This window comes from Telopea speciosissima, chromosome 1, assembly GCF_018873765.1.
Source record: "Telopea speciosissima isolate NSW1024214 ecotype Mountain lineage chromosome 1, Tspe_v1, whole genome shotgun sequence".
Lineage (NCBI taxonomy): Eukaryota > Viridiplantae > Streptophyta > Magnoliopsida > Proteales > Proteaceae > Telopea > Telopea speciosissima.
The window spans coordinates 29,380,171-29,393,546 of NC_057916.1; the positions used below are offsets into that span (position 1 = coordinate 29,380,171).

The 13,376-nt window shown below is 38.4% G+C and overlaps 1 protein-coding gene across 1 annotated transcript; it reads right to left on the bottom strand.

The window, feature by feature from the left end:
* Positions 1-3,376: 3,376 nt before the first annotated feature.
* On the bottom strand, positions 3,377-9,193 carry LOC122663041 (probable methyltransferase PMT3). The gene is made up of 7 exons (XM_043858750.1): positions 8,770-9,193; positions 8,440-8,604; positions 8,102-8,284; positions 7,178-7,772; positions 5,967-6,079; positions 5,641-5,861; positions 3,377-3,971 (listed from the first exon to the last, which is right to left on the bottom strand). The coding sequence occupies exons 1-7, from the start codon at positions 9,052-9,054 to the stop codon at positions 3,650-3,652; spliced, it is 1,884 nt and encodes a 627-aa protein (XP_043714685.1). The 5' UTR covers positions 9,055-9,193; the 3' UTR covers positions 3,377-3,649.
* Between the last annotated feature and the right edge of the window lie 4,183 nt (positions 9,194-13,376).

Genomic DNA, 13,376 nt, shown 5'->3' on the forward strand with positions numbered 1-13,376 from the left:
TCATAGAAACCAAACATTGATTTTGGATAAAGGCCAAACTGTCCTACATGTTACGGACAAGGTCTTCTTTGCCAGGGAGTCAGCCATGTTGTTAAGCTCACTTGGAACAAATTGAAAATTATAGTAGTCAAAGTAAGACTGGATATAGAGAATGTATCTTCTAAAATAGGCATGACTAGAGTGGCACACCGTAGATTCCTTGCTGCAGAAAAGAGACAACGTCCATATTATCTGTTTCGATTACTAGGTGTTTGAGATCCTCAGAGAGGGTTTCCAATAAAGCGCTGTGAATTGCCATGGCCTCTGCCATTATGGGAGTAGTGAAGCTAATTGGAATCAAGACTGCAGAGTGGGGTATTCCTTGATGATCACGACAAATAAAACCCAGACACTCATTCCTCGAGTTTGAAGATAGGCTGGCATCACAGTTGATTTTTTAAGGAATCTGAATGAAGGGGAAGGGGAAGGGGAACCCATAGATTATGAGGAATAACACCAAGTCGGTTGTATTTTCCAGAAATCGAATTGGAAAGAGGGTAGTTTGCTTGATAAAATTCATGGAAATGTCTCTCAGCCAAAGTAATAATTTCAAGTGGTGACCATTGACGATGCCCAAATATAAAATTGTTACGTGCCAACCACAGATACCAACATATAAAAGAGCAATGCAACATCAGCTCCTTACTCATAGTCTTACTGCTTGAGATGAAAAACTCACCGTCGATCCATTCATGAAGGACTTATGTTTATCACGTCGACCCCCAATCACGTCGATTGGGAGGCTACTGCTTTAGAAGTGTGAACTAGTCGTTGGTGTACTTCGGACACATTGTCAGTGGGGGGACAACCCGGGATTGAAACAGATGGAAGTGATTGCGCCATGGCCGCGGTCTCGCTTGCTACGGAAGAGGCCGGTCTTCTGTGATGAGAAATTCAGTGATGTAGTTCTCAATCATCCCACTTATGAGAAAGAGCTCGATGCGTTGGTGCGGTGCGTGGGAAAGAGATGACTTGGTGGGCGAGGAAACGATTGCCCATAATTCTCATCGGCCAACTGGTCTTCCAAATTACAGCAATCACAAAACGTCCGTTGGATGGAATGTAGCAATTCCATCTTATTATGAGGTGTGGTAAAGGTGCTCAAAACGAGATAGCAGATATGTTATCACGTCCGCCAATTGCTACAGCTTGTGTTATCTCACACAATAGCCTTTTGGTGCATTATGGTTATGATATGAGGAAGAGTACACTAGACATCAAGGGAGAGGTTGAGTCGGGGCAATGACTCAAATATCGTTCATTTTCATGCGCCTCCGGACAAGTTTTGTATTCCAGTTGGTGGGCGCGATCTGCACGGGAAGCACATGCTTATTGGTATCGAATAGCAAGACACAAAAAAAGGGGTTGGCGAGACACTTGCTAATCTGCAACAGTCTTGTTATTGGCCCCACCTTGGAAGGACAATTTATAGGATCATAGGTAAATCAGTCAGTGGTGAAGGGAGATAGAACGAGCGGTCTAGGACTAATGTATGGAAGTTTGAGTGGACAACTCCATGATCGACGGAATAAGTTTTTCCACTTCATCAAAAGAACAATGGGATGGCTTCTGGGTCAACTGAATCATCCCTTGGTGTAAATGCAATTGCAACTAGTCTGCCTCTGCTTCTGGGTCTTTCTCTGAGTCAATAACTGGAACAGGAGCAACAGGTGCGTGCAATAGAAAGCTATCTCAAAGGGCTTCCATTCAGACCAGGATGGAATACCTATTAATTAAGGGAAAGGCCTATTGGATGGGGGTAACTGGAATCGTGCGCATGGCTCCATCCAACGAAAATGTGAGTCTAATCTTCTCCTCGATCCATTAAAGTGTAAGTCTAACCTCCATTACCTTCTGGGACTTTGTAGGAGAGACTACAATCCAACGAAATTGATCGAGCAAAAGGCCAAGTTAAATAGATCAAATGACCATATGATATCAATATGGAATGATGATACAAGGGTGGTAGAAAAAATAAATTTAAAAAATTGCATTATATTTATCATTGGAACAACGAAAGGAGGAGACCGGAATAGACGTAGATTGTTTATGCACTTGAAAATGTTAATTAAAATTGAAATTAAAAGAGTTAAGTGGAATATGTTAGAAAAATAGAAAGATTTCGAGCATGTCATAAAAAGGAAAAAGGTTATAACAGCAACAACCATAAAAGACGAAAGAACCAACTGGTAAAGGTAAAAGACGAAAGCAGCAACTGGAAAAGGTGAGAGACGAAAGAAGCAACTGGAAAAGACTTCAGTCCTGTCCTTAAACCAACCCCACCCCACCCCCGCGGCCTTCCAAATCAGATTTGTTTAAAAAAAAAAAAAACCATAGGAAAGAAAAACATGGCAATATGACTCAACCTCACAAGTAGGATCCTATTACTTGTATAAGATACGGTATCTGCAACATATTACCTCTGCATCTCTTCTAGAACAAATTGAAGAGGTTTTTTCTACCATGAAGAATAAAAATAAAAAAGGTTTTCAGGGCTACTTGCAAGATTTGTTCTCTAAAAAAAAAAATATATATATATATAAAACTAAAGAAAATCACCTGAAATATGTTCTCTGAGAAAAGCAAGGGAAATGGGTGGAAGGGGACGAGCAATGTCGCAGCCGGGCTACTGGGCACCAGTTCTCTGAACCGTCATGTTTTCCAAAGAGATCGTAACCTCTAATGCTCATCTTGAGGGATGTTCTTACTAGAAAATAATCCACTCTAGGCATAGTTGATATCAATGTTAATAGTTAAAATATCGTCATTAATAACTTGAGACAAAAAAAAAATATACAATATTAGCAGAAACACAAATGAAAAACCTCAAGATCAAAGCAAGTATCTTAACCTCACGAAACAATCCTAACTCCCTATAAACAAATAAAAGATGAAGGAGGATTTCCATCGCAGTTATAAATATAAAAGAACTCAAAGAGCACGAATACCTCTCGAAGGTTCTATATGTGCAAAAAAAACTACCTTCAAACTTGATTAGTAGTAAACAGAAGATAATAAATGTTCAACCAGATCACACCTAAGTATCACTAAACCCTGAGAACTCAAAACTCAAAAATAGCTCTAACAAAGCCCTATTCCAACCTGTCATAGGCCTTAGCCAGCCATATTTAACTTGATAGCTACAAAACCAGACTTTCCCTTCTTATGACTTAAGATAAAACTCAGGTTTTATATAGTTGATATGCAAATTGCAGAAAGATGGCAGGAATTGCACTCCCCATGCTACATGGCAGGTGGAAAAGTGCTGAAATTTGGTACACACTCTACTCTGCTCACAAGTCAAGTTTTAACCCCTTCTGTTATTCTCTTTTTCATGTTTCTATAAATACTGGAATCAGCTGGAGTTGCATTTATCTGCAAAAAGAATTAATCTTACAATACCCAAACTAAACTGAAAAAATAATGCCCAGTAGCAGTTCACCGCCTAAAATTAAATAAGGACAAAAAAATTCATCACTAAATATTACACAAGGTGAAGGATTTTTTTTTTTTTAAATTCCATCAACACTACTTGGGCCATGCTGCTTGGTTGGACCTGGCATAGTTGAGGTTATAAGTAGAAGGTGGCAAGGCAAAAATAACAAAATAATTACTCGGTATCTCTGAGGCTCTCGCTTGTCAGCCACATTTTCTTCTGAATAATAAACACCATCTCATCTCCATCCGGCTCTGAATCAGATTCGGGATCAGCTGTTGCTAGCACTTCCCAGTGCAAGGCAGGTAAATACTTTTTAATGAATTCCACCACCGGTCGCTTATCCCGCACAATAATGAAACCCGAAGGTCTTAGAATACGGTCCATCTCTATAAGCAGATCCAAGGCACTACATTCTTTCTTCTCGATGTCTGAGAAAACAGTCCAAGCGTGGAGAAGATCATAAGTCCGAGGATAGGTTGAGAAGGCTTCACACCTGTCAATAAGCAAGACCCAGGTTGTCATTTAAGTTATCTATTGCTATCTATATCCATAGGATAATCACTGGCTTTAATTTGTCTGTTTTGTTTCAGCTTAATCAAAGCTTAAAAAGGGAACAATTATGTCAATTGGATGGGATTCTGATTACAATTATCAGGGTTCTAGAATACAGATTCCCACCCCCACCCCCACCCCAAAAAAAACCAGCATAAGATCACTGTTTCCAGGATCCAACCATCACACATAAGCCACCCCGAGGATTGAGTATCAGCATAGACAACCGAAAAAGAAATGGTGGAAGAGTAACTATTGAGTTTGGGAAATTCCCTAGTCACAGGTAGAAATAGAAAAGTTCCTGGGATACAGCAAAAAAGGGTAAAAAGTAAACATAATCAGACATATTCGATACCAAATTAAGAATGTTCATCATTTAATAGGCACTGTGTTTCTACTACTTTAGTGTGCATTATGAAAATGAAAAAACTACACTATGCATAGTGAAGCGCTACACTTCACTATCTACCACATGGCTGTACATTGGTGGGTCCTTGTGATTGAGGACCAAGCAACCATTTCATTGGTACAATTTCAGCCTAAAAATGACTAGAGAAAGTGGCTAAAATTATAAAATTGTCATTTTGTATTTTTATATCCATTTTTGTCTGATTATTTTTTCATAATTTTACTGAAACTTTGAATCAGAGTTTAAGACGCTTTACTTAGTAATTTTGGTATAAAATTTATAACTGAAATGGATGTGGGATCCTTTATCACATGGACTAACAAATGTATTGCCAAGTGGCAAATGGTGTAACGCTTCCGCTTCATTAGGATAGTAGAAGAACAACAACAAACTCAGCCTAATCCCAATTCAATGGGGTCTGCTGCATGGATCCAAACAAAACAAAGCAAGGAAAAATGAATTCTGATCAAAAAAGGGAAAGAGGAGGAATGAAGAATGGAAAATGCAAAATGAAAGATGGAAATAAATAGAAAAATGAAAGATGAAAGATTAATAAGAGGGAAGATGCACAACCCAGCACGTCAGGAGAATCTCAGCTAAATGGAGTCTGCTACATGGATCTTTGCCCTCCAATAGGTTCTATCTGAGGTCATACTTGGGACAAGACCTAGACTAAGCATATCCTTCACCATTTCCTATTGTCATTTTAGGCCTGCCCTTCGCTATTTTAGCTCCTTCATTACCTTCAATCGGAAACATATCACTCCTCCTTATTAGGGCGTCCCTAGGCCTCCGTTGAATATGACCACACCACCTTAAACGACTCTTTTGGAGAAAGTGATGATAATTGGATGATTCAATACCCAACCAATTTTGGGCCATGAAAATAGAACTGCCTCGATTCAAAGGCATTCTGGAAGCCTAAACTGAGACATATTATTGAAAAAATAAAGGATCTTGCCTGCTTCCAAACATTTCTATCTTTAGCAGGTTCAGGTCAATTTAACTTTTAAATTTTTCAAGTGAAAAATTAAAGGAGCTTGTCTTCTAGGCTTCTAGGAAGAACAGCGCTGTGAGCTTAGATGAAGAGTAATGCATTTATTACTCCCACCAGTGCTGGATTCATGAGCAAGATAGTTATTTACCTATTTCTTCCCAAACAATTTAGGAAATTATAACATTTCAAGAGTTCTTTGCATACCAGTTGTGTACAGTGCCAATCAAGCCACGGTCATATATTAGCTTGAGTGTGTTTGGTCCATCTTCTGGCACAACATTCATCACCCAAACATTTTTGTCTTTCAGAGCAGCCGCAAAAGATCCAAAGTTTGCCTTCATGTCCATTAGATTCCGCAGAGTGTCGGGCTTAATTTTTGGACTCAAAAGGTTCCAGTAACTGTCAACCCTGCGTCTCCAAACTCCCTGCGCCCAAATAAACCATTAACACACCAAGTTCTCATCAGTGAGATCCCACAGAAAGGCAAATTTACAATTGTGTGCAGAGGAGAAATGGTTGACTTGGATTACCGTGTCCTTTTCAAACATTTCAGTAGAATAGCCAAAATCAGCAAGGCGTGGAGGAGGAGAAGTTAATCGAGCTGGCCAAGGAGCCAATCCACTACCCCTGTCTCTTTGGTTTTCTGAGAAAATCACAAAGATGGACAGTTATACACATTCCAATGTAAACTTCTAATTAGTGAGAAATAGTATCAACAGACAATCCATAAACAAAAATTCAAATAACATGTGGAAAGTTCAGAGGAAACTGCATACAGTTTGGACATGAACCAATAAAAATGAACAGCACATAGAACTAGAAGAAAGGATAGTTCTCCCTGTAAATCAGTAGGCTAATGGTCATTTTGTAGGCCATTGAAATAAAAAAGAATGGGAGGTAAGGATTTTCAACCACCTGGTAGCCGGAAAAGACACCTCCTATAAATGACTATAACCTACTTTGTACACACAATGTTCCACAACAGTCTCCAAACAAAGAAGAAAGAATTATTTTGAGGCAGGCTTTCTACATCGTCTTCTTAATTTTTTTGCTAGAATACGTTACATTTCAAGCAGGAGGACAGGAAAATTTTCATCCTTATTTCAGTGTTAAAATTGTTTTTCTACTTCTTACCTCCACTATTGGGCTGTAGCAAAAAATAATTCCAAAAAGATTACAGTAAATAATTAGACCGCAAATAGTGTTCAAGCAGATAATTCACACATCGTAATATAAGATTTGAAAATTACGCAAATTCATTTTGTGGGATAATATTCTTTAGTTTATCAATTAATCTTCATCCCTAACAAAGAAAGTCCTGGCTAGAAAAATTCAAGACCTACAAGAACATAAAACAGAGTCACCAGATAAATTTTGGACAGGACAGCATTGACAGAAAACATTTAAGCGCTAAGCCCAGTTTGGGCACAGTTGTTTTAGTTATTAAAACCGATGACTAGGTAAGCCAATGGATGTGTAAAACAAGAGCGTGAATCAATGAAGCCCAATATCCAAAACAAGATGTAGCATTATACCTCTGTAAACAACCTTGAGAATGTAGCATGTGTATCCACAACAGAATTATTATTAAAAAAAAAAAGTGATTCTACACCGGCTGGTACATAATTCAGTTAAATCTGGTAGAAGATACACTTAAAAAAAATTTGACATCTTCATTCAACAAATATACTATGCATGGGAAAACTCAGAGATCATAACAAGGCAAGATTAGGGTACTCACGGTCAGAGTAAGGTGTTATGCAAGCTTCCATAGACACACCCCACATAGCATCTGGATCATCGTCGGATCTACACAGAGGAGGTTGGGAACCAGGCTCTCTCTCCATGTAACAGTCATTTGTCAGTGGTTTAACCCAAATGACAGTTTGGTTTTTCTTGGCCGCAATTTTCCAACACATTCGTTCAACAAGGGCACTCATCTCTCTCCATATTCTTAGATCTTCCTCATCCTGTGCATACGCTTCTGGAGATGAGTAGGCAAAATAGCCTCCTGGTCTAAGCAACCTATCCAGCTCAAGCAGAAGGATCCCATCCCTTTGAAGCCAGTCAATTCTACACCGAGAACAGTGAGCCAGTTCAAAGGATCTGCTTGGGTAAGGAAGCCTCTTTGTCCCTAAGACACCGAGATATGCAGGAATTCCTCTCTCCAGAGCAAATTGGATCTGATTTTGGTGCACATCATTGGGTGCTAAAGACATTGCTATGATATCAGATGAAAGAAGATAGGCTCCAAAACTTGCAACTCCACATCCCACATCAAGCACTGTGCGGATCCTTCCCTCATTGTTCAAAACATTGTTTGAAAAGTTGAGCATCTGCAAAGACAAACCAGAAGCAAGATGATTCCTACATTTGTGCAGTCCAAGACACTTTTTAAAGAAAATAAATCACAAATGAAACGAAAAAAGAGATCTCAAAAACTGCAAAATTAACCAAATAAGCACGCAATAAAAATGCTGTTAAAAGGAAAAATATACTGCATGAGATTAGTACACCATAGTTCAAATTCATGATTGCAGCAGCAGTTGAGAAAAGCAATTAAAATAAAAGTACACTGCCAAACAGCCATGCAACTGGACCAAAGAAAGGACTTGTTTTCTTTTTTCCTTGCTTCAGAATACAATTAAAGAGTAAACTGTCTTACATTTGCAATGGAAGCAATATATTTGTCAGCTCCATAATGAAAATGTGTGCCACCTCCAGGAAAGACAATCTTTTCACCTTTGACAACCATCCAGTTCTGGTCAGACTTTTCATGTGCAAGATGAGTATGAGGAATGTTTGCTTTCCATACTTCATCCCTGCTTCTTGGCCACTTGATTGGGATCTGAAATAGGAAAGCATGACAGATCAATTGGCATTGTATGAAATACCAAAAAAAAAAAGGAATACAACATACAAGGAAGAAAATTGCTTCAGTTTTATTATCTAGCACAACTCAGATTTTGAATAATCTTAAATCACAATGAAGCATGATTCAACCTTGTAGCCTATCGGTGGAGGAATCAAGCAATTGAAGCGCCTTTCAGCTGGAGGGCAATGTCTTTCGTAGTGCTCCATCAAAGTCAAATCCAGCTTCAATCTCATCTGGTATATCAGATGCCTGTCTAGGCAGGGAATTAACTCTGAATGTCGATCATCACAAACCTTCAAGGAAGAAATTGAAGTACAGAATAGTGTTAACAATCAAAATACAAGTTGAAAACCTAGCATATGAAATTAATGTTGAGGCCTTAGGGGTCGCGATGGCAATTAAATGACGGTACAGGTTCAGAGGGGAAAAAAAGATAAATAGGGGAGGGGAAATCTTACAGGGAAGCTCTTTGCCACTACGTCATCCTCCTTGTCTTCCAGCCCAAACTTGGAGGAAGATTCCTCTTGCTTGTTTCCAAGATCAGCATCTTCGTCACCACCCAAATATGATGAACCCAATTTTCTTAAGGATTTACTTCCATATTCTATAGCTGATGCACCATGATGCATTCGGGAACCAAAAAAAGATCCATAATAAACAAATATAAAAACAAGAAACACTGTGACACAACACAAGGCAGTGATCAATCGCTTCTTTTGGACTCCATCAGTTCTTCCCCTCATATTTGTTTTGATGTCAAGTCCTTACAATAAAGTGGTTACTATAGTTCCAATAGCATCAAAAGATTACAAAGAGGACCCCATGTGCTGCACCATGCCAATGACTACCACTAGAAACCTACAATATCCAAGCTCACAATCTTGAAAAGTTCAACGTTCAAGGTAGAATTATTTGCAGGTATCTGTGATCCAAACAAGAAACGTCAGCCTGAAGCACAACACTATAAATCCTAAAACAGAAATCATCAGCAAAATCTACACGTCCCACGAGTCTTACAAAGTAAAGACAACCAAGGTAAGGCATTCCATTACCAGAAACTAAAGTTGGACCAAGTATTTGTAAGAATGAATTTAAGGACTATTCAACAGTTCAATTGAGATTTCTTGTCATATCAGAAAATCAGAGCATAGATTCCAAAAACAATATTTTTTTTGGGGGGGGGGGGGGTGTTACAAATTAGTAAAGTTTTTAATTTTTTGGGAGGGGGTGTGAAGGTGTTAAAATTCAGTTTAATCGACCAGGAACAATAAAACCTACAGGCCTTGGAACTGAATCAAGTAAGAAGAAGGTTGCTATATATGTTGAAAAAATAACATGACGAAGAAATTGTAATCAAGATAAACCAAGTAGCCAATACGTGACAGAAAACACTGAAGTAATTCAATTGCAAGAAATATAAAAAAAAAAAGGAGCAACCAATGTGAAATCCGTGGAAAGACTTGAATGAAAAGTTTTGCAAAATTAAATGCAAGAGTATGGCAGAAGCTATGCATATGAATAACAAATTGATGGTAAATACAGTGTTTCTTTGGCAAAGTTGTTCTCTTTCCATTTGGAATCAATGATCCGAGTCAGTCACGACCCACCTGAAGTCAATGTTAGCAGAAACAAAGCATTGGGGTATCTGACATCAACCACTGACCCGCAAGAAATACAGTGACTCACCAAAGAAATGAAAGAGATTGATGAAAACCAGTTGTCCAGAAAACCGTGTATACATTATTTTCCAGGAAAAAAATTTATATAAACACTAAACGAAAGTAACAAATTTGTAGTTTGGCTTTGCTATCCACAATTTCATTTTGTTCTTAAATCCATCAAACGTAAGAAATCAATACACTAGTGTTTTCCTTAATCAACTCAATCAAAAGAAAACGTGTATCTCCCCCTTCTATGACTGAATAAGCTGATGCTCTTAGATCAGGAATAAACAAAAGAAAGAGAAAAACAAAAAACACACCACTTTCGCTAATAAACACAAGAATCAAACTTTTCTGAACTCACAACCAAGACGAACTCAAAGATCAAATAAAATCATGTAAATTTCATGAAACAATCCCAACAAACATTGAATTACAAATCACTAAACGAAGGAACTCAATCAGATCCACTAATATCTAAACAAGGAACTCAATCAGACCCGCCAATCTCTAAACAAGAAAATTAATTATAAAGGTAATTCAATCAGATCTAAAGAAACAAACAACATACCGTTACGTTATCTGCAGCTGAAACCGAAAAAGGAAAGTGAAACAAAGAGCCAAGATCGTTTAAAGCAAGCAATTAAAGAGCTGCACTTACCGGTTCTTGCAAGTTTTCTCCAATGTGTGATCTATATTCAATAATTCTATAATAACAGAAGCGGATCTCAATCTGCAACAACGAAACGAACTGAAAACCCTAAAAATTCCAATAGAGCTGAGCCAGAGAGTAGAAAAACGATACGGTTTAGAGTACGAAAGGACACACGGTATGGTACCCAACTGCACGACAGAGAATAGACAGCTCAGCTCCGCTAGATAGTGAAGCTCTCGGAATCGGATGGATTCTCAGATCTCAGAATTTATTATAACAGTTACGGACTAGATTCGGTGCTTCCATTGATATCTTAGTAAATTATGACGGTGATCTATACTGTGCGCTGCTTCCAGATTGCATTTTATGAACGTCGGATCGTGTTAATGTCTTCCCGGATTGACCGTGGGATTGGGATATATTGCCATGGTAGGTCCCGCCACTTATGCCGATCAAGGGTATTACGGGACAAGAAATGAGAAAATAGCTGGATGCTTGGTTCACCCATTCGACAGAGGCAAAAACGCATCTGAAGGGTATAATAATTAATACAAGACAAAAGTCACCGTGAGAGTAGGGATGTAAATGGATAACCGAAATCCGAATCCGAATTCGCATCCGTATTCGTTTAGAGATATCCGGAAAATAATCCGAATACTCCGATTAAAATCCGTCCGAAAAAAAATCCGAATACTTAATAATAAAAAATTAAGTAAATAATGATTTTTAGGGTTTTTGAAGATTAAACAAGTTCTAGAATATGATGAAAAGAGAATCATGATCTAAGAGATATGGATAGAGAGAGAATTGTATCCGCTAGGGGGAGGAAAGTCCGGGTTACACAAGGCAGATATGTAAACGAATGGTCGAAAATCGAAAATCCGAATCCGTTTAGAGGTATCCGTATTCGGCCGGGGAATATCCGGCTCCGATCACATCCGATCCGTATCCGATCCGAATCCGATCCGTTTACATCCCTACGTGAGAGGTCCACAAGTGGGTCCTACGTGTGGGTGATGGCATAACGGAATGATGAAATATATGAAGAAGCGGCGTTGGACAGTGACGTTAACCTTGGAGCAGAGAATCCGATTCACAGCGCATGTCTTTTTATTTTTTATTTTTTTGGATTAGAGAGTGAGGAGATCATCCACTAGGACAGGACCACTACACTAATGTGCTCTGACCATGATATCATGCAAGTATGACAATGGATACTGATCTCATAGTCACCGATCTTCAGCTGGTCTAGTTTGTTAAGAAAACAATGCCTAGAATGACGATTTGTAGAAGAAAATGAAAAAATAGAGAAGAGACATAACACACAAAACCAGAGATTTATGTGGTTCATCCCTAAGATGGGAAGCTACATCCACGGTCGAGCAATAGAACAGATTTTTACTATCTTTTGAAAATGTTACAAAAACTTCTCATAGAGTTTTTCCAGAGATAAGAATATTATATATAGAAGTTCTAACCCAAGAAAATACATAAATATCCCCAAACCTAAAAATATCGAACCGAACAGGATCGGACAAAAACATAACATATATCTTAAAATATACCGTTTTAAAGATTTCAACGAGCCCAACACAACACATTGCCTCTGGCCCTAATTACGCCATATTTTGGCAATCCGAGGTCGTTCGAGGCCGAAACAATCCTCCGAAGTTCCCAACTGCACTTTCTGGACCGAAATCTGGCTTCACCAATAACACAGTTATGACAAATGAACCAGGTTTTTGGGCAGTCTTGGTTTATAGTACTGGTTCAGGGTTTCATCGATCATAGTCATAGATCTTCGGTGTATAGCTGGTCTAGTTACCACAACCAGACCACGATTTTGGATGGTCTTTGGTTTTTATTACTGGTTGGCTTGATGTTGACGTTGAGTTCGTCTTGGATCTTTCTTTTCTGTTTTTTTTAATAAAAAATTTATTTTATTGATGAAAACGTGTTGAATACATGGCTTCTAAATTACAAGCTTCAAGAATCAATGGAATGGATATAGGTCATTCTATCATCCTACATGTTAAAGATTAATCTATTCCTAAGTTGTTTCCCTATTATAGGGACATGGACAGTGGTGAACTTCATAGACAGGAAGGGCAAGGTAGTGTTCCAGTATCAGTGGACAATAAAGAAGCATGAAGTTCAAGCTCTTAAGGTAACAAGAGAGGGGTTTCCTTGGTATCTTGAGGACAGGAAGAGCTATCAAGAATGGGCCATGCTTTTTCACATCTAGACATGTTGGCAATTTATAGAAAAAAAGGTAGGTTAAAGGTCTTATATCATCATCTTCTCTTTTTATCCCTATGGGTGATTTAATTGTGTGTCATGAGGGAGGGATAAAGGAAGAGTAAATGTAATGTCAGAGGCCATGATATCATACCGGAGGATGAAATACATTTGTCCTCCCCCCCCGCGGTTGACTTGGGATTGAAGAGAGCCTCCTAGATAAGTGTCTAGGACTCAAAATAATCTTCCCTTGAGAGGAAGGAGATTTGATCACAATGGATAAAGTACAGATCATATTGCTAAATGAAGGCCAAATTACGAGTTGGGAAGAGGTTAGACACCCAAAATTGCTCGATAAATGGCCAATCTCTTTCTATTTGGTATATAAATAATATGCATAGTACATGTATTATGTATGTAAAACTACAAAAGACAAATTATAAGACATATATGGCATATCACATGCATATTGTGGGAAAATTGGGAAAATAGCTATTGCATAAATGGGGGA